Source organism: Saimiri boliviensis, chromosome 5 (assembly GCF_048565385.1).
Source record: "Saimiri boliviensis isolate mSaiBol1 chromosome 5, mSaiBol1.pri, whole genome shotgun sequence".
In the NCBI taxonomy this organism is placed as follows: domain Eukaryota; kingdom Metazoa; phylum Chordata; class Mammalia; order Primates; family Cebidae; genus Saimiri; species Saimiri boliviensis.
Window position 1 is genome coordinate 6,181,883 of NC_133453.1, and position 26,980 is coordinate 6,208,862.

At 51.8% G+C, this 26,980-nt stretch overlaps 1 protein-coding gene across 3 annotated transcripts in view; it reads right to left on the bottom strand.

Moving 5' to 3' along the window:
- Window positions 1–25,697, bottom strand: part of AGAP1 (ArfGAP with GTPase domain, ankyrin repeat and PH domain 1) — a 624,335-nt gene extending 598,638 nt beyond the window's left edge. For all 3 annotated transcript variants that reach the window (XM_039469755.2, XM_039469754.2, XM_039469753.2), the window contains exon 1: window positions 24,883–25,697. In XM_039469755.2, coding sequence (XP_039325689.2) covers window positions 24,883–25,045 — 163 coding nt within the window. In that variant the 5' untranslated portion in view covers window positions 25,046–25,697. The remainder of the gene's footprint in view (window positions 1–24,882) is intronic.
- Window positions 25,698–26,980: the final 1,283 nt, after the last annotated feature.

Consider the following 26,980-nt stretch of genomic DNA (forward strand, 5'->3'; position numbering starts at 1 on the left):
TCCTGCTGATTTGCAGAAAATTCTGTATTTTCTATGCTTGTCATGACACCTTCTTCCAGAGAGGTGAGCAATGAATTATCACTCAATAGTCTTAGTCTCAAATTCTGACATCTATACATCAGGAATTACACCTGTAAATTGCTGGGAGGATTAAACCAACTAATAAAAACTAGGGCCATGCGTGGTGGCTCACACCTGTAACCCCAACAACTTGGGAAGCCATAGTGGGAAGATCACCTAAGACACTCAAGGCCAGCCTGGGCAACAGAGCAAGACTATGCCTATCTCTACAGAAACAAAAAAGAATTAGCCAGGCATGGTGGTGCATGCCTGCAGTCCTAGCTAGCTGGGAGGCTGACGTGGGAGGATGGCTTGAGCCCAGGAGTTTGAGGTTATGGTGAGCTATGACTGTGGCACTGCACTCCAGCCTGCAATACAGTGAGACCCTGTCTCATAAGTAAACACAGACATACGCACTAAGTGATAGCCTGCAAATTGCTGTTGTTAATAGTACTAGTTTCAGTCACATAACCTGCAAATTGTTGTTGTTAACAGTACTAGTTTCAGACATGTTGAGGTTTGCTCTGACCATTCTGCTGTTCCCAGACAGCCTCCTGTTGCTGCCCCTGCCTCTGAGGCCCAAGGACGGGAGATCTTCCACTGCAGGAGCAGCGAGCATTCACAAAGTGCACCCGAAAAGCCAGCCTGCCAGTCAGGATGCAAGGTTTAACCTGAGGACGTGCAGCTGCTCTTAGCTACGCCACCATCCCTCTGGCTTATGATGGAAAAAGTTATTACTCTAAGGATTAAAAAAGTGATATCCAAGCATTGAATTTTTTTCTTGTTTGTGTGCAGGTGGAGGCTGTTTTCTTATTAAAACATTCAAAATGCCACGCCACTGTCCTTTCTCTTTGTCCCATGGCAGAAAACACCAGCTGAAGAGACATTTGCGAAGCTCTGCGCCCCTCCTGAGGCTGACGGTGGGAAGCAGCTGGCACCCGGTGACCTGCAGCTTCCGCCCTGGCTCCTTGTCAGATAAAGAGGAAATCCAAGTAATTTTTATGAAACCAATTGCAGGGCAGGGCACGCACGGCATCACAAAAAGTCTTAGAAGAGGCAATTTGGAAGGTAACGGATTTGGTTGATTGCCAATTTTATTTCTGTCACTTTTTATATTTTTTATGAAAACCTTTATAAAGAGCATTCAGAGATTACTGTCAGTGGGAGAAAGAGAAGTCAAAGGCATCTGGTTGCCCAAAGCTGGGTTTTGAGATTCCCGATAAGCGCCCAATCAATCAAACGGTGTAAACAGCTCCACTGTCTTCAGGTGGATTAAACACCAGAGTTACAGAAACAATACAGTGAACCAACGGAGCAGAGCAGTGGTCTTCGGGCAACGGGGAGATGGCCACAGCCCTTCCGCGCTTTCTCTAAGACAGTATTTCCAGCTCTAGGGTTAGGGTCCCTGTGCTGCACCTTTGCAGGCTGGGCCTGCCTGAGCGTCCACCCACCCCACCTCAACCTGCAAACTATGCAGGTGATTGGGGGATGCAAGAACCCCAAGTGAGGCAAGCCGGGACTCAGGCCTCAATGGCAACTATGAGTTGTACCTTTTTTTTTTTTTTGAAACAGAGTCTCGCTCTGTCACCCAGCCTGGAGTGCAGTGGTGCAATCTCAGCTCACTAAAACCTCTGCCTCCTGGGTCCAAACAATTCTCCTGCCTCAGCCTCCCACATAGCTGGGATTACAAGGGCACACCACCATGCCCACGTAATTTTTGTATTTTTAGTAGAGATGGGGTTTTGCCATGTTGGACAGACCGGTCTCGAACTCCTGATCTCAAGTGATCCGCCCGCCTCCCAGAGTGTTGGGATTACAGGCGTGAGCCACTGCACCTGGCCCAGAGACTTCTCTTTAAATCAAGTTTTAATCTTTTTCAAAATCTAGTTTATATTTTAAAAACATGACTTTGATCTAAACAAGTTATTCTACATTTTTTACAAAGTAAAAAGGATCTCCTGCCTCATGGCTGCTACTTCCTTCCAATAAATTAGTCCCTGCAACCTCAGTCAAAATAAAATTATCATAAAAATCTACACTGGGCACAGCTGTGTCGTCAAAGGCCAGCTCTGGGTGACAAAACACCTGTAACTCTACATCCGTGACAAATCCTTGGAAACCACCCACGGGTGACATGCAGAGGCCAGGGAGGATGGGATGCTGTATGGACCACGAAGTATCCCCCAAATTCCTATGCCGAGGTTCATACCCCATGGTGACTGTCACTGGAGATGAGGTCTTTAAGGAGGCAATCATGGTAAATGGGGACATAAGGGTGGGGCCCTAGTCCAACAAGACTCAATGTCCTCCTGAGAACAGAAAAACACCAAAGACGCACACACACAGAAGAGACCAGGTGAGGACACAGAACGGGAAGAAACCAAACCTGTCAGTGCCCCGAAGGTGGACTCTCGGCCTCCAGACTGTGGGAAAATCGGTTTCTGTTGTTTGGGCCTCCCAACCTGTGGAACTTTGTCGAGGCAGCTTGAAGTGACTGATGCAGGCGCCAGGCCCCTCCAAAGCTGCACCAAGCCCATGGCTGATCTGCCTGCCATTCTGGTAGATCTTTTCTACCTGGTAGGACCCAAAACACTTCTACCTGCAACTGCCCATCGGTAACGTCCCATGGCTGCTTGCAGGAGGGTAACCAAAGAAGAAAGTTCAGTCCTACCACAGCAACCCAGCTGCCGGAACAGGGTCCCACACTGCACTCTCTTAAGCTGGGCAGCGACCCCACTCACCTCCAGGATACAGGGAAGTCCTGCAGCCTGCAGGGGAACTGCGTGGACCCGCATCCACTCACCCATCCACTCCACAAGTATTTGTCCCAGGGTCTCCAGGCGTGATGGGAAGCCAGGGTACACGGGGCCAGAGGCGACAGACACAGTCCTGCTGGGTCCTGGAGGAGGGAGGCCGGCCTGGAATGGGGCGGCATGAACGGCACCTGGGCCGCAAGTGCCAAGCACGCACACCCATTTCCTTTGGAGTAAAGCAGGAGGAAGCTGAGGCTCCAAATTCAAATGGCTTTCCCAAAAGCACACAGCTAGAAAGAAGCCGCCCCAGACTTTCATTTGAGCCCTCTTCGTACACACAGGCACACACAGACTTTCGACAAGCAGCTGTGCCGTGGAGGAGAAAGTCGAAAAGGGCCACAAGAGATTCAAAAAAGAATGCTCCTGGGCCTGAGAGAGGAAAGGAATACAGCATTCCTGTTTTACTTCTGGGGACCCGGGAGCAGAGCAGAACATTCGGGAAAGACATTCATTCTGTAAGCCTTTACTGGGGATGTGCTCTGCTCCAGGCATGCATGTAAAAGGGGCACCGCGTGCCCAGAGGGATAGGAAGACACCGTGTTCCAAACCCTGAAGTCTGGGAGCAGAAGGAAGCACAGGTGAGCGAGAGCCCAAGGGAGCTGCCGGGCCAGGAGCAGCAGTGGAACCCACGGGGCAGAAGCAGGAGCTCACACCTGAGCACCGAGGCACTCAGCCACCTGTCGCGATCCTCGGAGGACGGGGGTACAGAAGCCGCACACCCCAACTTCTCCCCACTCCTAGAAAGCCCTTAAGTCACTGATGTTGAGCTCCCCCTGCCCCCTTAAATATCTCTTTTCCACCAAGATGCAAAAGGCAACATCATCTTCTAGCATTTGCCCGGCTCTCTGTTTAATTTCCTGTTTCCAAGAGGTCATTCAAAATGTTGACAGCATCTTAATAGTTTGCACATGATACATCTGCACATCTTACGGATCAGCACCCGTGTCAAAAGTCACCAAGGAAAACATCACGATCTCTCCCTCGATTTCCATTCTCTGTTAAAGGCTGCACAACGTCTGGCTCAACACTAAGCAGACTTTTTCCTGCAAAATTACAAAGAAACACTGAACAAGGGCAGATGTACAAAATGACCCTCATGACGCCTGACGACCGACTCCGGGTTGTCAACGGCTCGTGGCCCCTCCCCGCCCAATGGATCAGCACTGTGATTGCCGGCTCTCAATCTACGACACCCCTGTCTCTCAGAGCACCTTTCTGTTTTCCTTTGAGGACCTGCCCCCGTCTTCTCTCTGCTGCCACTCTGATAAGGCTGTCCATGAAAGGTCTCCCCTGGCCAAGGGGTGGCAGGAGACACCGTGCCAATCAAACACTGTCCAGGCAACCCAAGCAGGGCCCTAAAAACACAGGCAGCCTGTGCCTGTCCCCTGGGCCTCTGGTTCATCCATCCAATGCCTCCATGCTCAAAGCCACCCCTACGTCCTTCCGATAAAATCCACATCTGCTTGAGTCAGCCAGCATGGGATTCTCATGTTTTCAACCAAGGACCCAAACAGTCAACTTACCGCAGTCCCCAACGTGAAGGGGGAAAAAAGTCCTGACAGTTCTAAAAGCCAAAGACCATCTGCTTAAGGTAAAGAGTACCTAAATGGAAGCACTTTTTTTAATGCCCTAAATTCTGATGGCAACTCTCAAAGAAAAGATTCCCAAGATGGTGGCCATGGCAACCTCAATGACCTGAGGACACAAGCTCCCCAACTGATCAACATGGCTGCAGGCCCCTTCCCTGGGGCACGAGTCTTTGAACATCTGTACTGAATACCAGGTATGCTCCTTGTTGCTACACAGACTGTGTCCCGCAGGCCAGAGTCCATCTCGCCTCTCTCGTGCAGTTAAGCTCCATGGAGCGCTCATCATGTGTCCATTCCTGGACGAGACACTGAGGTTTGGTCCCTGAGCACTACAAGCCCATGCTGGGCAGAGACATGCAGCCCACATCACCGCCAAGTGCACAGGCCACCAGGTAGCAGGCCCTGGCATCGCCAGCAGGAGCCGTTGGAAGGTGTTGGGGAAGCAGGACTGCTGAGCTGGGTCATGAAGGCGTCAGGTGGGTTAAGAAAAGAGGCTTGCCAAGGGGCAGGCCTTAGAAGATCTAAAACCCCAGGCGGGGCCCCAGGCAGATGAAGCAGCCTGCCAGGAACTGTGAGCCTGGCTCCTGGTGCCTTCTGCAGCGAAGGTGCCACGGGTGGGGCAAGACCAGGCTGGAGAGCAGGCAGGGCCATGGCAAAGGGCCCAGGAGGCCAGCAAGGCAACTCCATTTCCATTTCTTTACTTAGTCCATGACTCCTGAAAAAGCTTACGGGTGACGCCAAGAATTTCAACTTCATTCTAAAAGCCCTAGTGAGCCATTTAAAGACTTAAACAGGTTGAGGTCTGGGTAGATTTATATTTTGGGATCTATTTATGGATTAGGCAAGCTGTCAAACATGAACTGCCACATCAACATTTCTCTGAGAGGAGGTGTGTGTGTCTGTGTATGTGTGTGTGTCTGTGTATGTGTGTATGCATGTGTGCGCACGCATGCATGCATGCAGATCACACTGGCACACACCAAGGTGAGACTCAGGGAAATCGCCTCTGCTCACTCACACGAACACAGATACGTGTTTATGAAACACCCACGTGAAAGATACAGAGGAGCGCACAACTTCATCGTAAAACATCTCAACAGAAGCCTAGGAGTTATCGAACTGTTAAAACTTGAAAAGCTACAAAATTGCCCTTTATTTGGAAGAGCTCAACCACTCACAAGGAGGCATGAGTGTAGGGGGCTGTGTGTGGTTGGATCTTTGGGTTTTTTAACCAAGAAAGGACTCCAATGTCATGGACATCGTAACAGCAAACCAGTTTCAATGCTTCTAGACCCCATCAAACACAGCTGGGTGGTCCTCAGCCAGGAATGCGCCCACTGAAACAGTCTGGGTTCCAGGATTCAGTTCACCCACCGCTCCCTATGCCACAGCACCTGGATTGGGAGTGCCCAGAGCCACCGTACCCAAAGTGTGGCACCCAACAGGCAGCAGCAGCCTCGCCAGGGGACTCAACAGGAAGGCAAGTTCTCAGGCCTCACCCCCAACCCACTGAATCAGAACGTCTGGTGGTGGGGCCCAGTGACCTGCATTTTTCTTTTTTTCTTTTTTTTGAGAGGCAGTCTCGCTCTGTCGCCCAGGCTGGAGTGCAGTGGCACGATCTCAGTTCACAGTGATCTGCATTTTAACCCACCCTCAGTTAAAACACAGGTGACCTGAGGTGACCCTGATGAAGTCCAGAGTTTGAGAACCACTGATCTCAAACCTTTAAGACCATTTAGCAGCAAGAAAAAGCTACAGAAGCCACATCTGAACCAGAAAAGCACAAACGGGCCCCATGAAAAGGCAAACTGAATTTTCTCAAAAATGACCAGAACTGCCACAAAATGAACTGGTCAGGAATAACCTGACCAGAACCAGGAGTGCCCAGCTGTAAACAGATGCTGCCAGAGAAATCTCGCAAGTGCAGAGGGCCCAGGCCAGCTGGGAGCCCTGCACGTTCACTTTTATAACATCCAAAGCACTTAATATTATTTTCACTCATGTATATCAACAGCTTCCCGGAGAAGAAGGCAAAGGGCAGGTTCTCTGGCTGGCACAAAGGTTACATGGTCAGGAGGGACCCAGGAGCCACTGAGCAGAGTCGTGCAGGGTGGGAGGCCCAGGAGCTTGTCACCTACCTCCAGTTCAGATGCCTCTGCCCAGACGCCCACACTATGGTGAATCCTAACAGTGAAATCAAGGCAAAAATGCGGGAGGACGCACATGGTTTGTATGTACGCAGGTATGTACATAAGTATTTATTTATTTTTGGTGATAGGGTCTCAGTCTGTGCCAGGTTGGAGGGTAGTGGTACACTCATGGCTCACTGCAGCCTCAACCTTCTGGGCTCAAGCAATCCTCCCACCTCAGCCTCCTGAGTGGTTGGGATCACAGGCAGCATCAAAACACCTGGCTTTTTTGGGGGTCAATGGGGTAGAGATGGGGGTCTCCCTATGTTACCCAGGCTGGTCTTGAACTCCTAGCTTCAAGCAATCCTCCTACCTTGGCCTCCCAAAGTGTTGGCATCACAGGTGTGAGCCGATGTGCCTGGCCAGTCTTCTTACTCTTGTGTCAACAAAACCAGTGTTTCTCAACCTTGGTATTCTCCCCTAAAAGTTAAAAAACAGATATCCAAACTCCCTAACAAGAACACCCGTGGGCCGGAGCTGGCTGAGCCCCCTGTGGCTCCTGGCTGCCCCCTCCCTGAGGGCCTGGATCAGACACCAGGGAACCAGGCATTCTTGCTCACCAATAGGGCAGGCCCCTCTGGGCACACAGGTAGACACGCCTCTAGATAATTCCACCAGTTCCCACCTGAAACAGAATTTTGCTGATGCAGCAACAGATCAAGAAGTGACTGACATGGCCACTGATGTGGACAATGACCATCACCACAGTCACTCACACTCAAACACACACATATTCACATACACACTCTCACACACACACACACACACACTGAATCTCATAAGCATTTCCATGAAAAGCTTTGTTAGGAAAAAAATCCACAGTCTGGGGTAATTACATGGGTTTTTTTTCCCCACCCTTCAAGCAGAGGAACTGCCAGGGGAACTCCCTTGAATGTGGAGTCGTCAAAAAGATTTATACGTGCAAGTTTCCAAGAGATTTTCTCTTGGCCACAAAATAAGTGAGTAATTTCCCTGAGCCCAGCATAGGTTAATAATCAAAGAAGTTCGTTAGGAACTGCCCTGAGTTCAGGCTGCCAGGCAGTTAGTCATAAAGAGCTAGGTGGAATTTGTCTACTCAAGCAACCGGAGAAGTGAGGAAGAGTCACATCCCCACTGAAGCCAGTTTCTCAGAGCATCTGTGGGCCAGGAGCAGGCTGGGCCCCCTCCCTTAGGACCTGGCTGCCCGCTCCCTTAGGGCCTGGATCAGTCCCCAGGGAACCAGGCATTCTTGCTCACCTAGAGGGCAGGCCACTCTGGGCACATAGGTAAACACACATCTAGATAATTCCACCAGTTCCCACCTGAAACAGAAGTGTGTGCCAGAGTGACCCTTGGTGGGTGTGGATCAGAGGCTGAGGGGGTCACAGAGCTCATCTGACCCGGGGACTCTCAGTCTCAGCATGACAGAGACTCAGGGCCACATGGGCATTGTGGGATCTTGGGCAGCGTCCCTCACCTGCCACGTGCCAGTAATAACCACGCCACACCAAAGTTGTGACAGACCAAAAACTGCCCTAGACATTGCCAAATGTCCTCTTGGGGGCTACAATGCTTGTTGCATGCCATACCCACCCAACCCAGCACCATGTTGAAAACCACTAACCTTGGCCAAACATCTGAATTTACAGACAGGGAAACTGAGGCCACAGGTCACAAGGAGAGGCACACTAGCCTCGCTCCCTTAGGCTCTGCAACCTTCTAAAGTGGTCTTCAGTCTGCGCCTGTTTCTCAGGCTTCTCCTTTCCCTCCTCAGCCTCACCCCTACAGCCTCCCGCTGCCCCCGCTCAGTACAAGAAACTTCACAGCCCATGAGACGCAGAGGGCAGACGCTCTATCCCATCACTGCCAGAAGCCTGCTCAACTTAAGCCCAAAGTGGACACTCTCACTGCTGGCAGGAGAGTAAAACCAACCCATTTGGAAAACATGCAGTTTATGTAAAAGTTAAATATACACCTGTCACATCTCCCAGGCACTCCACTCCTAGATATCTACCCAAGAGAAACGAAAGCATGTGCCCATATGAAGACTTGTGTGTGAATGCTCGCAGCAGCTTTATTTGTAAAAGCCAAGAACTGGAAACAACTCCATCAACATCCATCCGCGGGATAAAGACACTGTGTTAAGTCCATACAATGGAACATTACTCAGCAATGAAAAAGAAAAGGCTACTGACATACATGACAACTTGAATGACCCTAAAAATCATCATGCTGACTGAATGAAGCCAGTCAAAGAAGGGGTCCTTTACCACAGCGGTCCCTAACCTTTTTGGTGCGAGGAGCTAGTTTCATGGAAGACAATTTTTCCACCGACGGGAGGCAGAGGGGTGGTTTCATGATGATTCAAGTGCACTACATTTATTGTGCACTTTATTTCTATTATTACTGCATTGTAATACATAATGAAGTAATTCTACAACTCACCATAACACAGGATCAGTGGGAGCCTTGAGCTTGTTTTCCTGCAACTAGACAATCCCATCTGCAGGGGATGGAGATAGTGACAGCTCATGAGGCACTAGATTCTCATAAGAGTGCGGAATCTAGATCCCTCCAATGTGGAGTTCACAGTAGGGTTTGTACTCTTATGAGAATCTCACGCCACCACTGATCTGACAGGAGGTACAGCTCAAGGAGTAACGCGAGCCCCAGGGAGTGGCTGTAAATACAGATGAAGCCTTACTTGCTGGCCCTCCATTCACCTCCTGCTGTATGGCCTGGTTCCTAATAGGGCCATACTGATCTGTGGCCCAGGGGCTAGAAACCTCCTTTTTTTTTTTTTTTTTTTTTTTTTTGAGACGGAGTTTCGCTCTTGTTACCCAGGCTGGAGTGCAATGGCACGATCTCGGCTCACCGCAACCTCCGCCTCCTGGATTCAAGCAATTCTCCTGCCTCAGTCTCCTGAGTAGCTGGGATTACAGGCACGCGCCACCATGCCCAGCTAATGTTTTTTGTATTTTTAGGAGAGACGGGGTTTCACCATGTTGACCAGGATGGTCTCAATCTCTCGACCTTGTGATCCACCCGCCTCAGCCTCCCAAAGTGCTGGGATTACAGGCTTGAGCCACCGCGCCCGGCCAGAAACGCCCTTTTTACTCCATCATCTTATATCTATGTAATTCTGAAAAATGCAAGCTAATCCCCAGTGATAGAGAGCAGATGGGTGCAAGCAGACGGCAGGGGTGGTACAGGTTGCAAGGGGCACGAGGAAGTGTTAGGGGTCAGGGGAATGGTCACCTTCCACACCTCAGAGGCCCAAACTCATCAAATTGTAAACTTTCAAGACTTGGAGTTTACTTCCTGTAAATCACACCTCTGGCCAGGCACGGTGGCTCACATCTGTAATCCCAGCATTCTGGGAGGCCGAAGAGGGCGGATCACTTGAGATCAGGAGTTCAAGACCAGCCAGACCAACACGGTGAAACCTTGTCTCTGCTAAAAACACAAAAATTAACTGGGCATGGTGTGGACGCCTGTAATCCCTGCTACTCAGGAGGCTGAGGCAGGAGAATTGCTTGAACCCAGGAACCCGGGAGGCAGAGGTTACCGTGAGCCAAGATTGCACCACTGCACTACAGCCTGGGTGACAGAGCCAAACTCCGTCAAAAAAGAAAAAAAAAAAAATCACACCTCTATAAAGTAGCAGACAAAAATCAAATGAGTGCAGAAAAAGCACTGCAACTATAAAACCCACCAATAATTTTCACAGTAACTGCCAGTAATCGTTCCCATACATGAGTTCACACCACCCTCTAGGTAAGTCTGGTTCAAGCAGGTGAGCGCTCTCAGGCAGTGCTGCACACGCCCCATGCCGTGAGTGGGAAGCAGCAGCCACCACCACTCCCCCGACTAAAGCGGTGGAGAGTTTGGTGACACACTCGGCATCAGGCCCATACACTGGGTTCTGCCTTGTCCGGCTGTGCCACCTTCCTGTGTGACCCCAGGCAAATCGCTTTGATGCCTGGGGCGCCCCTTTCTCCCTCTTTTGCTAATTACAGCACAGGGGAAAGTAACGTCTATTTACATGTGTAAAAAGTGAACTGCTCACTAACATCTCCATTATTAAAACGTCACAGAACTGGTGTGTCTTAAACTTAAACTGTATTTTTGCTAGCTAGGATGAAAGGTGTTGCAGATTTCCTAAACTCGGGTGAATTTTCGAAGGCATGCTGTTTGAAAATCCGGCCGGGCGCGGTGGCTCAAGCCTGTAATCCCAGCACTTTGGGAGGCCGAGGCAGGTGGATCACGAGGTCGAGAGATCGAGACCATCCTGGTCAACATGGTGAAACCCCGTCTCTACTAAAAATACTAAAAATTAGCTGGGCATGGTGGCACGTGCCTGTAATCCCAGCTACTCAGGAGGCTGAGGCAGGAGAATTGCCTGAACCCAGGAGGCGGAGGTTGCGGTGAGCCGAGATCGCGCCATTGCACTCCAGCCTGGGTAACAAGAGCGAAACTCCGTCTTAAAAAAAAAAAAAAGAAAGAAAATCCGCCCTCCTCCTAGGCTGCAGAAGCTGCCATCGCAGGCAGGCAGCTTGCCTCCGTGCCTCCTCCTCACGTAACCAAAACCGTCAGTCAGCAGCATCCCAGCCGCCACCAGCTCTCAGCAAGGGAATAAAAGTGAACCAACAGCTGTTATTTTCTTTATAACCTTGGTGAGTAAAAAACTGAGTGTGAATGTGCGTTTCAAATCACAAATCGAAATCTGCAAGAGAGCTGCCAACTGCGGAGAGAACTCCCCAAGAACTTCCGCAGAGGTATGGGCTGATTTTTGAAGTTTCCTTTTCTGCTTTATTAAAGCATCAAAACTGTAGGTGGCTTTACCTGGTACATATCGGAAGGAACAGACATTGTTCTACCATAAAGACACATGCAGGTGTGTGTTCACTGCGGCACTATTCACAATAGCAAAGACGTGGAATCAACCAAAATGCCCATCAGTGGTGGGCTGGATAAAGAAAATGTGGTACACATACATCATGGAATACTATACAGCCATAAAAAAGAATGAGATCACGTCCCATGCAACAACAAGGATGGAGCTGGAGGCCAGTATCATAAGCGAACCAACTCAGGAACAGAAAACCACATATTCCATGTTCTCACTTGAGCTAAACATTGACAGAAAGAAAGGAACAACAGACACTGAGGCCTACGTGAGGGTGGCGGGTGGGAGGAGGGAAAGGACCGGAAAACTACCTATCAGGTGCTATGCTCACTAAGAGAGTGATGAAAAAATCTGTACACCAGCCCCCCACGACACATAACTTACCTAGATAACACACCTGCCTGCGTACCCCTGAAACGGAAAGTTTTTTAAATAAAAATAAAAACCCAGGGGCGGCTGGTGTCCATGGGTCCCGAGTTCGAATCCTGACTCTGCCACCTTCAGGAGTGGATGGATTTGGACAAGACTTTCAGCGCTCCAGGCTCCTGTCCTGCCACATGAGCATTCTACACCTGTCGGGCGGTGACCAGGATGATAAAATGACACAAAGCGCATCCAGCCCTGAACGTGCCATCCTGCAGAGACACAGTCAAGTGGCAGGTGCTATTACGGATTTTATTCAGTGAGGGGAAGGGAAGAAACCAGGAGGATGGTTCAGGAAATGTGCCACAGAAATGTCTGGAATCTGGAGCAGGCGCAGCTGTCAGAGATGCCTGCAGGCCGTGGTGTCACTTACAAGGCAAAACCGCACCCGACTGCTGCAGCAGAGCTATGTCCCAGTCCAGAGGGGCACCCCGACCCCTCCGTCAGCGCTGCCCCGCCATCACCACACATACTCCTGCGAGCTTCTCACTTACCCTCCCCACTGCCAACCTCTTATCGTCCTAAACACGGATTCATAACTAATGCCTGAATAGAACCACAGGGACAGGGTGACGGGGACAAAAACTCCTTAGTCGGTCGGCACCAATGGGTGCAGCACACAGGACACTTGGCAACTGTCCGTCTATCGATGACAAGACAGATTCTGAGCAGCTGCTTCATTCAGGGCTGTGCAGGTACTGGCGCTCGGCATTAAAGAGACGACTCATGACAGCAGAGCAGTCACCTAGAGAAACGGCCGGAAGTCCTAAGGCTGGGTCGCCCCAGCACAAGCATGACCCGCTGCCCACGGGCTCCATGGAGTCAGACTCAGCAAGCGGCCACTCCCTCCAAGCCCAAGTCCTGCAAGAGATGATAACGTACACAAGACTGGAAGAAAAAGCATCACAACAAACTTTGCCATACCCTGTGGGCAGACGGCTGAGGTCTCCACGCCACCTGCTCTGCCGTTCACTTCCCAGGGTCCCAGCTCTCATTCCCTCCCACTTTGCAAACCATCCACACGGGAAAGATGATGAGCCTGGATGCGGGCTGAGGAAAGCAAAATTGCACGGTGCACCTTCACGTGTGGCTTGGAGTCTCACTGGCCCTGCCCACACAGACCCAGCTTCTGGCAGCTCCTATCCAAGAATGTGCCAGGTGGCATCATATTTTCAAAACAAGGGAGAAACTCTTGGACAAATAAATTCAAGTTTCTAAATAAAATTCCTAATTTTATGTCCAGAAAGCCCCCAAAAGACAGTATCATAGTCATCATGGTTCAATTTTTTTTTTAGACAAGATCTCACTGTCACCCAGGCTGGAGTGCAATGCCACAATCACAGCTCACTGCAACCTGCTACTCCTTGACTCAAGCGATCCTCCTGCCTCACCCACCCAAGTAGCTAATATGAAAGGCACTCGCCACTGTGCCTAGGCTGGTCTCAAACTCCTGGCCTCAAGCAATCCTCCCACCTCAGCCTCCCATAGTGCTGAGATTGCAGGCATCAGCCACTGCTTCCTGCCTCAAATTTTTTATAATATTGAAACTCAAGCTTAGAAAATAAAAAATAAAGAAAAATAGGGCTGGATGCAGTGACTCACACCTGTAATCCCAACACTTTGGGAGGCCAAGGCAGGCGGATCACCTGAGGTCAGGAGTTCGAGACCAGACTGGCCAACATGGTAAAACCTCATCTCTACTAAAAATACAAAAATTAGCTGGGTGTAGTGGTAGGCACCTGGCATGATCCCAGCTATTCAGGAGGCTGAGCCAGGAGAATCATTTGAACCCAGGAGGCAAAGATTGCAGTTAGCTGAGATCACGCCACTGCATTCTAGCCTGGGTGACAGAGCAAGACTTTGTCTCAAAAGAAAAAAAAAAAATTAGTATCTGGATCTAACAGGAGTTATGTAACAAGAGCCAAGGTAACAGTAACCATGGAAAATGGATCTTCTAAACACACATTTCTGGAAACACAGACTGCAATGAGCCCCCTCCCTTACAACAGCCCTGATGCTGTTCAAAGCCCAGACCCCTGGCCACCAGCATCTCCAACCCACATGGTAACAGCTAGATATCAAAGCACTCCAGGCTGGGCACAGTGGCTCACGTCTGTAATCCCAGCAGTTTGGCAGACCAAGGTGGGCAGATCACCTGAGGTCAGAAGCTCGACACCAGCTTAGCCAACATGGTGAAACCTCATCTCTACTAAAAATACAAAAATTAGCCAGGTGTGGTGGTACATGTCTGCAGTCCTGCTACTCAGGAGGCTGAGGCAGGAGAATCACTTGAACCTGGAGGCAAAGGTTGCAGTGAGCTGAGATCGAGCCACTGCACTCCAGTCAGGGCAACAGAACAAGACTCCATCTAAAAAAAAAAAAACAAAAACAAAAACAAAAAAACAACACTCCCTCTCCAAGCGGGATCCATAACCAGTAGTTCCTGCCATCCAATAAAAGGGCTCCCAACCTGCTCTCGGGGCTGTCAAAGATCACCGATCATTTGGTCACCCACCCTGCTCTCCCGGGCTGAAGAGACTCTGTTCTGGATGCTCCAGTACCCACTGGCCTGGAAAGCCCTCCTGACTCCTACCTGGCTTCCAGGATCCCTTCCTGGACTCTGCCCCATCCCCCAGGCCCCTCCCACACAGCCTTCTATGGCTGTGGTTTCTGTGTGTATCAGTGGCCTCCTGGGTGAGGTCTGAAGGTCCCTGAATGTCCCATACATCTGCCTGTTCTCCCAGCTTCAAACACGGGGCTCTGCCCAGGACAGGGGCTTGATAAAATCTTGTCCATTGATTCTCATATTAGCCACTTCCCCTACTAAACAAAGTGAGTATAAACTTGGTCCTCCCACTACCATCCCTCAAAATAAATATTTGCCATTGCAAAGCCACCAGAGAAATCCACACACGCACACACTGCCCTCAACCCATGGCCCCCCTGTCCTTCCTGGCTCTGGCCTTGTTTAGCCCTGGCCTTTGTGGAGGGGGATGGGCAGCTCCCAGGGCACAGCAGCCGGAACAAAGAAAATTACCCCATGAGTTGGCAACACTTAGCTTTTTTTTTCCTTTTGTTGTCTTCAGCATAATTGCTACAAACAAAAACTGAATAATGCTAATACGTAACTATTAAAGCCATAACACAGTTGAGCCCAAGCATACAGAATGGATTTCCTTTCAAATACCGACACAGTTCCGGTGGGTTATCTAACACCCAGCCCAGAGATGGACTGGGGCTGCTTGGGGCTCAGCCAGAAAGAGTCCCCCAGCTGATGGCTGAGCTCTGCCAGGAGCCCAGGAGAGCCAAAGGAGGCCCGTTCCAGCCCCAGGGGAACTGCTCCCTCTTCCTGGTGAGAGATTCGGCTCTTGCAGCCCCATTCAGAGCCGTCATTATTCAACTAACAAGGAATTAACAGCCAGCAGACAATCCGAAAGTTTAAAAACCTAATCTCCAAGACAGTGCTGGAAATGCATTAGCCATGCAAATATTTGTTTATGAACAAACAACTGAAAGAATGAAAATCAGAAGAGGGAGACAAATGGCCATCCTGAGTGTCATAAAATGAACCTGGAAAGCACTGGAAGGTTTCCCCAGGTAGGGGCTGCTGGGCTGAAGGAATGGCTTCAGAGCAGCTATGTCCAAACAGCAGAGAGAAAGAGATACGGCCCAGCACACACCAGGCAGAAATGAGGCCATATGGGCACCAACAGGCATGCAAGAATCTGCACAGTGGTGCTATTCATGATCGCCCCAAACAGGCAACCACTCAAACGCACTCCACCACCCGCAGAAGAGATCAATAAACGAGCACACAATTTCTAACGACCCTCAAGACAGGTGAGTCTGTGCTGGCCACTGAACAGGATGCTGGTCACACATGTGATCAGTTTGTGTAAACTTTCTCCTTCCTCACTCGGACATCTTTATGTGATATGTCAGAAAAAGGGAGCACGAGGCTGGGCACGGTGGCTCAAGCCTGTAATTCTAAGACTTTGGGAGGCCAAGGCAACATAGCAAAACCCCAACTCTACAAAAAATTTAAAAAATATATATATTAGTCGGGCATGGTGGTATGTGTCTGTGGTCCCAGCTACTTGGAAGGCTGAGGCAGGAGGATCGCTTCAGGAGGGCAAGGCTTCAGCGATCTATGATCGTGCCACTGTACTTCGGCCTGATTGATGGAGAGAGACTGTCTCAAAATTAAAAATTAGGCCAGGCATGGTGGCTCATGCTTGTAATCTCAGCACCTGGGAGGCTGAGGTAGGCGGATTGTTGAGTCTAGAAGTCGAAGACCAGCCTGGGCAACATGGTGAAACCCTGTCTCAACTAAAAATAAAACGAACTAGCCAGACGTGGTGCACACCTGTAGTCCCAGCTATGTGGGGGGCTGAGGTGGGAGGATCACTTGACTCTGAAGGTTGAGGCTATGGTGAGCCGCAATAGCGCCACTGCACTCCAGCCTGAGCCGCAGAGTGAGACTCTGTCTCAAAAATAAGTACTGAAAAGTTCCAAGAAATAAGAGAGTTTGAAGTGGTCTCAGTCCCACCAATTCCAAACCCAAACTTCAAGTACTACATGAACACTCCAAGACCCAGGCTTGATTGTTGAAGCTAAAATTAACACAATGCTGTTCCCCTCCAACCACACCACCCCCTCCCAAATCAGGTTCACCAGCCTGAACTTCCAGTAGGAGCAGTGTCAGAACAGAAGCAGACACTCGATCCGGCTCACGGCAACACCCCAGAGAGCCCTTCCAAAACAACAACAAAGGGTGGGCAGGCAGGCTTCCGGAAGCGCCCTCCCTGGAAAATAGGCTGGATTCTCCCCCACTCAAAAGGGCAGCTCAACACACAAACAGGATGGAAGTTCTGGGCAATCAGCTCTTTCCAAATCAATTTCTTTTTCATTACATAAGCTAGCCAGCACTTCCAACAATACGAACCCTGCTGCAGGGCACCCTTACACAGAGGGCATGCCCCAAGGTGACATTTAAGAAGTGAGAACTCTTTCCTGAAAAAAGAGTAGGTCTTGTGGCTATGTGTTGCAGGCATTCATATTTTGTTTTTAATTTAACTTCTTTCAAGTATCTCAATACTGTAAGTGCACACTGGCTAAAACTAAAACTTACTGAATTGAAGCTAAATGTACTTTCTAAAGACACCATTCTGCCTTTAGGACTATGAGTGAGAACAGGTCCTAAGCTGGGAATCAACATGGTTGTATTTGCCAGAGCATGTTGAATGTTGACATTTCTAAGACCGAATGTAAATCATTTGTGAACACGGCCAGTAGTTATTTGAAATTCTTCTCCCAGAACCATGAAAAGTGTTTTCCCACCCTTAAAAAAAAAAAAAAAAAGGAAATAAAAAGCTTCTAACCATGATGCTAATGACAACCAGACGGCATGAGCAGTTTCTAAAGATTAGACAGTTGCTTGTGTAGAAACACTGTACAAATACTCCAACACTGCAGCCCAAAAAAAGACAATCCCCATCAAACAGCGGGAGAAGTGTGAAATTTGCAAATGAGCCCCTGGTTAAACAAAAACACCAATCTGTTCCCAGAGAGCGCAGGGTGGCCACCTGTTCGGGGCTGGTGGCAAGTTCTGGTTACCAACGGAAGAAATAACACTGGAGTGAGCGGTGACAACCCCCTCCCCGGCCCTGGCCCCCACCCTTGAGCCTATATTTAGTCTGCTCTTTATGGAAAATGTCCCAACCTCGCACACAAACAAGCTATCTGGTTGGTTATTCAAACGATCTCTTCTGCAGGGGGTGGCACTTGCTTTCCTTCCCTCCCCAGGTCCCAGACATAAGCACGATACCCGTTGTCTGGTGGGTCCAGTCCCTGTATCTTCCAGGGCCTTTCTGGTCATTTGTGACGAGAAAGGCCCTGGAAGATAGAGGGACTGGACCCACCAGACAATGCCAGTCCTGCCCCCCTGATGGGTGGTCATGCATCTTGGGGAAAGACATAGGCCCACACTATGAAACGGGACCCCAAAATCCCTCTGAGGCCGAGAAGCACAGAGCTTCCAGGCCAGGGCTCTCTGCAGCACACACAAAGCACTCGTACCCCTGAACAAAAATAACAGATGCTGCAAAGATTAGAGATTAACATCTGTAGAGTGCATTTTGTTTCTCAGAGAAAGGTACTTAACAAAGGGAAGGAATTATGTAGCTAAGCACCAGATCAGAACCTCAAACCCTGGATTTTAAAAATAGCTAAGCCTCATCCGCTTTGCCAGACTCAATCACTTAAGCTAAGGACTGGAAGGGTCTGGAGGACTGGGAAGGGGGCAGGGAGGGGGACACAGGTTTGCTAGAGTGTAGAGAAGCACAAGACAAAACGGTATCAGTGGTTAATACAAGCCAAAGTGAGACTCACAGACTATAAACACCTACTGCATACGAAAAAAAGGATGCAAAATAAGGGATTTTCATCTTAACAAAATAAAACACCTGGTTTAGGCAAAAAACAAGAGGTTGTAGTAAGAGGGCTGCAGGTTTTGTTCTGAAGGTTCCTGCAGCTGCCCTCACTGCTCCTCTCCCTTCTGGGTCACTTCCTTCGGTCCCACAACAGCTCTTTTAAGCTACTAGTAACATCTAGCTCCTCTCTTTACAGAAATTTCCTTTCAGCTTGGAAATATTGGTAACAAAGTGTGTCATCTGCCATATTATCATATAAGTGAATATTGAAGAATCCTATCTAAATATACCTGAGACTACATTAAAAAGCAACAATCTCCAAAAGGCACGAAGGTAAATCCGCAAAACCACAGAATGAGACTAGAAGGAAATGGACATCAGCTGCCTCCACCCTCCCCCCAGATTCTCTTGGCAGTGTCCATCCGCCATGCCACTGTGTCACAGAAACAAAGCCCAGTCGGGGGCAGATGCACCTGACAGCAGAGACTGAAGCACACCCTGAGAATGGCCCTGCATAGCAGGTGCACCTGAACGTGTGTTCGGGATTCTGAGCTAAGGAATCTGGGAGTGGCCAAAGCAGAGACTCATTCCTTATCGCTGAGGAACATCTAAGCCCCTAGCCTGTCCTGTGGAACACAGGCCATCCAGGGTACTGAGGCTCTTTGACTGGGTTAAAAGAAGGTCGCTGGGTGGTGGCTGCTGCGGGGTGTTGAGTGAAAATGCTGTCTCAACTGCACGCTTTCTGAAAGCAGGCAGCAGTGCTTCTCCTGCCCAGCCCGCCTCCAGCAACTGCTCCGTAGGTAAATTCCCCTAATAAGCCCTCTCTGTCTTTTGTTTGCTGGCTCTAGGTCTCTTCTCCAGTCTCTTGAATCTGGTGACATCCCTAATGAAATTTAAGGGGGTCTGGCCCGACAGGTCCCCTCACCTAGCATTCAACTCCTTTTCAAATAGCATCATGGAAACCACGTGAACACCAGCGTGAAACCATTTGAAACTGGTTTAAACTCCTCCTCCACCGAACTTAGCCTGTGTGACCACAAGTAACTCCCTGAGCCGCTGGCCTTTGGTATATTCACCTGCAACTCACAGTGCGCTGACAGGAAACCCTCTCCGCTGGCTGCAAGTGCAGCTTGGAAGAAGAAGTAACGGCCCAGAGAAGATGCCACATCAATGCTTCCCCAAGGGTGGTCCCTGGACCAGGGCATCGCATCCTCAGGACACTTGTTAGAGAGGTACATCCTTGGCTCCTGCTCCAAACCTACAGAACTAGAAACTCAGAAGGGATGGGAGGGGCCGGCAATCTGTTTTCCCCAGTCCTCAATCCAACCTGACACACATGTGTGAGACTCACTGCTCTCAGTGTGATACCGAAGGCACTCCATCATGGCAGTGACACAGGCTGTCACCTGTTCGTCCTCTCAATATTGATTCTACGTCTGAAATTTACTTATACCCAACATAAACACCAACCTGTTGTAGACAGCTGATCTGAAAAAGCTGCCAAGATTTAGCAGGCAAATATTTTGCTTCTCCTACATACAAAGAAAATTTCACCTCCATCCCAAACACCACATGACACTGAGTTCCCACCAAGCTAACCCACCAAATCCAAAAGGTGTATCTAACCCTAACTCCTGTGCTCTGGGGACATTTCAAAGTGCCCTCACTTCTGCAGCGCATAAACACTGTTTATCCTACCAAGAAGGAGCTTTCGAAAGGACCCCGTGGCAAGTCAGCCAGCCAGCAAACAATCCCTGGGCATCCTTGAAGGGCCAGGCATGATCTCTCAAACCACTGAGGATACGAAAATGAACAAGACCTGATTCCTGCCCTCAACCAGCTTCCAGTCCTCCCAGCTGGAGTGGGGTTAGGCAGGTGAGCCAAATGGGGTGGGCAGAGAGCAGGAGGGCCTTAATTCTCATGAGGCAAGGCTGGTCATGGATGACACCAACACAGACCAGACCTCGCAGGGCTGCAGGCAGGGAAGGGGCATCTCAGAGAGCACAGGCGCCACAGCTAAGAGGCATGAATAAGCTGGACTCACAAGGGGTGCACGCAGTGTGGAGGCCCTGGGTGCCAGTAAGGTACCAGAGCTCACCTGGAAGCAACTATACCCCAACTGAGGGTTATTTTTAAGGAGGAGCCTGCAGACCTGCCACCCTTTATTCAACTTGGAGGATTATGAACATGGCCAGTGGTGACAAAGAAACATGACACTTATCCGTGGCAGGAAATAAAAAATGTTTGTTTCCCTAAACAGGCACACCTGCATCAAGCAGACGAAATACATTTCCATATGAAAACAAACTCTTCTGTAAGTTTTGTCACAGTCAGCGGCTTTACAGAGAACAGAATACTTTCGGTTATTTGGGGCCTTCTCGTACCCTCTTGCCTTGCATGGAGGAAGCAAGCTTGGGATGCTTTGCATACACCGCCTGTGGGAAGTACGAATAACAGGGGCTCCACTTCTATCTCCTATGGCGACAGAGGTGAGTCGGACGGGCCCAGCTCACTGCTCCTGCACAAGTGTCTCACACTTTCTGGGCCTCAGCAGGGCATCTGCGTACAGGATCGCTGCAGGATGAACTGAGATCATGCACATTAGACACTCTGAGCTCTGCGGGTCACAGATGCTCAACAAAGCAGCTGTATCATGGGACAAAGTGGGGAACCCTGCCCCGTCTTCCTGGGTCCCCCAAACACTGGGGCTCAGACACTCCTAAGAAGCCCTGGAATCTCCCTTTGAAAATGCCCTTAAAAAGTGCAGGGCAGGTTTCTCCTGCCAAGTACCAGGCCACACCAGGTCAGGCCAGTGGAGAGCTTGGGTTTCCTCTGTTCCGCCACCTGGTGAGGATTGGGGGGGCGGGGTGTGGAGGGGTGAGGGCTGGCTCAGGGCTCAACCTTAGAGGAAGGCCAACGTTCCCAGCCATGCCTAGGAACCTGGGAATCGCACTACCCAGCTGAATGAGCTGGCCGAGTTATCACTTGCATCATGGTCCTGCTGCTGGCAAGCTGAATTACGATGCGCGACTGCTAAGAGAGGCTTTACCCTTGAAAGAACAAGCTTCATTTCACAAGAAAGGCAGTTGACTCATCTACCTCAATGCCATCAACCCCAGATGGACCTTTCTAGGGAGAACCAGAGGGGGAAACTAATACATGCTGTTGAAACTGGAGGCGAGGTGGGTCTCCAGCTCATTTCTGGGCACGGGGGCTCCAGAGATGATACAGCTGTGCGGCCATGTTTCACAGCACACCGTGCCCCATGGGACACCCCAGAATTCTGATCAGATAAATCTGGAACAGTCAGCAATGCTTCCTTAAATTCTAGCAATTTGGTGGGGTGGGGGGGAATAAACCTCTCAAAGTACAAAATAAGTATTGAAAAAAAGTTCTCTTTTGACAAGCTAATGTTTTAAAACAAGACTGAGGGCAAAATCACACATATCCCATGCCTACAAACAGGAGTCCAGATCTGTTATGTGGAAGCCTTGGTGGGCTCTTTCAACTTAAATATATTTAGTCCATCATTAAAGAGATGTTCCAACTCAGACCCAATTCAACCCGCTCTGAAATGAGCATTAGTCAAAACCTCCTTCCCTTCCTTGGACAAAGCTGTACTTCACTCCAACAGCAGAAGTTCCTGAACGCTACAGAAAACAGGGAAATTTTAAGTAGGGTGCAGCCAAACGCAGGAATATTGTGCCAATAAGAGAACCCCTATCTTCAAAAGCTTTTCATAACATTAAAAAGTGCCCACGTCATGGTAGTCATGAAGTTTTGAAAGTCAGACCCCAATTTTGTGTATGTACATAGTGAGGAAGGAAAAAAAAAAAAAAAAACCCTAGCTGGAAATCTAAAATGAGGCCAGTTTTCTACTTGGTGGGATAAGTGATTTTTTAAGCTGTTTGTTATGATGTGCACATGCTGTCCTGATTGGAAATGGTTAGACTTTAAAAACTCCGAGGTGCACACACAGGCAGGGGCAACTCCTCCCAGTGAGCCCTCTTCAGTTACTGTGCTGTTACATTGCAGGCTCCGTTGCCAGCACTGGTTCCTGAAATCCACATGCCATCTGGAGACAGAAACTTCATTCAAATGATCCCTTGGTTCAGATCAGACTTTAAACCACCTCAGTGAAATGTTCAGGAGGTCATTATCCCTCCCTGAACCTCCACCCACTCCTCCATAAAATGAGGATAACAAAGCTACCCACTTTTCCTCACAGGGTTGGTGAAGCCACACAATGAGATTATAGATGCAAGAATATTTCTGTTCAAGCTCTACAGAAATGAAAGGTGGTATCGTTGTTGATAACAGAAGAACACGCAAAGAACAGCAGCATGTATGAGCAGTTCTTAAGCTTCACTAAATTAACTACTGCCCTACACAATCTAGACATCCCTATTTCTAAGAGAAAAATCACGGCATCGCCCCAGTCCCAAACAGGACTCACCCACTGATTTTAAGCCTTATTAAAAATGATAAGGATTCTGGCCAAGAAGGGGCCTAGAATCTCAAATCGTAAAGGCAGGCATCAAGCTGTCAAGAAAAAAAACACATCACCTAGGAACTAAGCATTTTTTTTTTTTTTTTAGGAAGAAAGAAAATGCAACCACATCCTCTTGCTAGAAAGTCAAAACTGCTTTGCTGGAAGGGCTTGAGGCCCCAGAGCTCGGCTTCTAGAATGGGAAATTAAAATGAGGAGTTGTGAACCCCACTCGGCCAGAGGTCTCCACACAGCAAGAGAGGCTCTCAGCCAGGTGCCTTCAATAACTGGGGCCTCCTTTCACAGTGTTTCATCAGACTTCTGTGGATGCAGCCAAAGAGGCAGGAAGAGCCACCTGAAACGAGCACAGTGCAGCCTTCACAGCTACCGTAACAGACGCAGAGCTGGAGCTCTGGAGGAACCTTCCTGCAACAACACCCGATCAACAGCAAATGGGTGCAGGTCCCACTGCCTCCCGCCACGAGTCATGCAGAGACAGACAGAGCCAGTCTCTTGAGGAATCTAGAAACATCTTAAGTCACCAAAAAAGCAGCCAGGTGTCCTCATGGGAGACAGACACACACAAAGGGCCAGGACCCCATAAGCCTAAAGCTCCATCTGGATCCTCCCCTGGAATTAGCAAGTCCCTCATGGGGATAGTCTGCCAGTCAGCCAGCCTGGCTGGGACATGGTTCAAGTCTACAGGGCTGCCAAATGCCAAGGGCTCAGTAACACAACATCCACCTTCTCCACCTAACTGGCCAAGTTTCAAACCAAAGCACTTCGGGGTTAGTAGTTCAGACTGCACAGTGCCAAGGCAAAGTCTCTCTGTGGGCTGATACCCTCTCCTGCAGAGGGAGGAAGCTGGGCAACGCCAGCACCAAGCTTTCAGGCACATTCCTGGAGGCCTCGGGCCATTATTAATGTTCCTCAATAGAGGTCTTACCGGCCAATCTGTATCACGGACAAGCCACCCTGCAGGCCTTTTACCATCACTGACCCATAGCTGAGAGGGGAGAAAGTGCTGCCTAACTGTGGCCAGGATGTGATTCCACACTGCCCACGCACACGCCACCTGGTGCCCCAGGTGAGTCTTGGCAGGACCAAAGGGACAAGGCAAGGAAATATGTCAGCAGCCTGGAAGCAGAGAAATAAGAGCCACCAAAAATGCAGAGGGCACAGCCCGGGAAGGCAGACTGCTGTTGTAGCTGTCCTGGAAGGCACGGCCTGACGTTCGGGGTGGGAAAAGAGGGGTGTTCCACCCAAGCATCCTGCCCCTCTTACAAGCAACAGAACCCTCCGCTTCAGTGGCCTCCTAGTGCAGACATATGAAAGCGAGACCCTTCCGCTGGAGAACTCCCTCCCCTCCCGGTAGGACTTCTGGTTGGTACAAAGCACACTTCGGGGGCCAGCGTCTGCACAGGGGCAAAGGGACCTGCGCCTGGACACGATGTTCCCGAGGCTGGGGCTGGCTCTGGGCATCTACTAAGTTCACTGCATCCCTGAATTGAGCAGAGACACTCAGGAGAGCAGCCCTGCACCGCCCAAACACACCGGCCTGGGCCTGGCCCCCAGCGGCAGCACTTCTCAGAACACGTCTGCAACGTCCAGCAAGACGCCCAGGCCGGGCCTGGTAACCTGTCACGGGTCGGGCGGCGCCAACTCCTCCACCTAGCTGCCCACAGGCGTCGGCTGGGCCGGGACGCTCAGGTGGCCCAGAACGCCGCGGCACCGAGCCACTTTCTCGCAGGAGAGACTCTATTGTCCACTATCAAATTAACACTGGCGATCCATCTTCCCGCGGAGCTTTTGGCGCGCCGGGCGCAGGCGACCATCGCCCGGCCTTGCAAGCGAGAAAAGCGGCGCCGCAGTGCTCCCTCGGAGGGGCAGCCGCGCGCCCCGGCCGGCGCGAGTGGACACCCGCACGCACACAGCGCACACCCCCGTCGCGCCGCGGGCGCCCGCGCCTTCCCGAGGCCCCGAGGCGGCCCGGCCCTCACCTTCGATGGCGATGACGTGCTCCCGGATCTGGTTCTGCAGCACCGGCTCCTCCACGCGCTCCAGCAGCTCGTAGATGGAGTAGATGTTGGGGTGGACCGACTCGAAGCGCTGGATCTCGGCCCGGATGGCAGCCGAGTTGGCCAGCTGCTGCTGGTAGTTCATGGTGCAGGCGCCGCGCCCGGAGCCGCGCGCCCCCCGCCGCCGCCGCCGCCCCGCGCCCCGGGGCCCGCGGGTCGCCAAGAGCCGGGCGCAGCAGCCCCCGGGGAGCCGGGCCCGCCGGCGGCCGGCGGAGGAGGCGCAAGAAGAAAGGCGCGGGCGGAGCAGGCGCGGGGCCGGCCCGCGGGCTCAGTTCATGGCCGGGACGCGCGGCCGGCGAGCGAGCGGGCCCCGGCGTCCCGGGTCAGCGGGCCGCCCGGGGGGAGCGCGCCCCCATGGAGCGCGCCGCGGCGGGCGCGGCCGGCCCCGGAGGAGGCTCGCTCGGGCGCCTTCCTGCGCCGCAGCCGCCTTCCAGCCTTAGGCGCTGCTGCTCCGCGGAGCAGCCATTAAAGCCTAGGCAGCCGCCGCGCTCCGAGCGCCGGGGCCGAGGGCCGACCCCCGGGCAGTGTGACCGCGCCGCTCGGGGCGCCTGGCCGCGGCGTGGGTCCGCGCGCTGCGTACTGCGCCGCCCGGCGCGCCGGGGCCCCCCGCGCGAGCCCGCCGTGCGCCGCCCGCGGAGCCGGGATCGTGCCGCAGGCGCCGTGCAAGCCGCGGAGCCTGCTCCGAGCGCCGCCCGCCGCCTGCCCGGCCGGCCCCCTCCCTGGCACGCAGGGCTCCGGCCCACGTCGGCCCCGCCTCCGCCTCCGCCCGCGCTCGCGCTCCGCCCGCCCGCGCTCGCCGCCCTCCGGCCGCCGCTGCGTCCTCCTCGGCGCTTCCCAGCGCGCCGGATCCCGGGGAATTGCGCCAGGCCCCGCCCCGCGCTTGCCTCTGGGCTTCCTGGGACTTGTAGTCCGCGCCCCCGGCGGGCCGGGGCAGGGGGGTGCGCCGGGCGTTCTCACGGGGTCGGGGTGCGGGACCCCTCCCGCCGGCCGGGCCCCGCGCCACCCCGCTCCTGCCCGGGTTCTCGCGGCGGCCCCCGCGCCCCGGCACGGGGGAGGCTGCCCGGGAGTCCGCCCGCCTGCGTTTTTGTTTGTTTCCCAGCGGCTGGCTCCAGGAGCCTCTGCGACTCGCCGGCGTCCCACGGCCTCGCTTGGTTTGCGAGCCTCCCCCTCCCGCGCTTGGTAACTTTCTGCCTCCTTTTCTCAAAGTAGCACACGTGCTTCCTCTTCATACGTGCGATTTCTTTCCCAAGGCGACGCGCCTCCTAAGCCCATGCGGCGTGGGGGCCACACTCCACGAGTGGACTGAAGTTGAGACAGGGGCGCGAGATGCGGCAGAATACCACGAAGGCTTGCGAGGCATCCTTCTCCCTCGGAATTTTTAAAACTTGAGCCGTGGATCTCAAGCTGCCGCCTCCTGCGCGCCGCTGCCTGCCGGGCGACCTCCACGGGGGTCCCTAGCCCCTGGCCCGCCCGTCCCACCCGAGTCCCCGGTTGAGCTCAGCCATAGGGACCCCGCGGAGCTGGGTCCGCACTGCAGCGGCGCGCAGAAGGCTAGTCCCGCTGCCTGGAGGCGAATGGGACGCTTCAGATTTGCGGAAGCCCGGGCTGCTGGGCGGTCCCACAGGGTCCTGGACTGAGGACGGTGGCTGAGTCCCTGCCCCCAGCCATCGGAGTGGTCTTTTTGAATGAAACACAACCGGCCGGCCAGCGTCCGCGGTTTAAAGCCTTCACCGACCCACATAGCAGGTTGCTATGGCCTAAGCACCCTGGTTTCCAGCCGTGTTGGCTTACTGGCTGCGTCCCACCACTTCCCAGGGATGTGCTGACATTTTTACCATTCCAGGCCTGCGCTCCTCTCCTCCTTGGCACTTAGGCACAGGCCATCACTCCATGTCCCGGGCTTTCCACGCATAAGTAACTCTAATAACCAAGAGGCTACCTGACCTATCAGCAGCAACTGATCACTTGTGCTCCAGGAAACCCCTTCTCCCGGTGCTCACCAGGGCTTCCTGCTATGTTT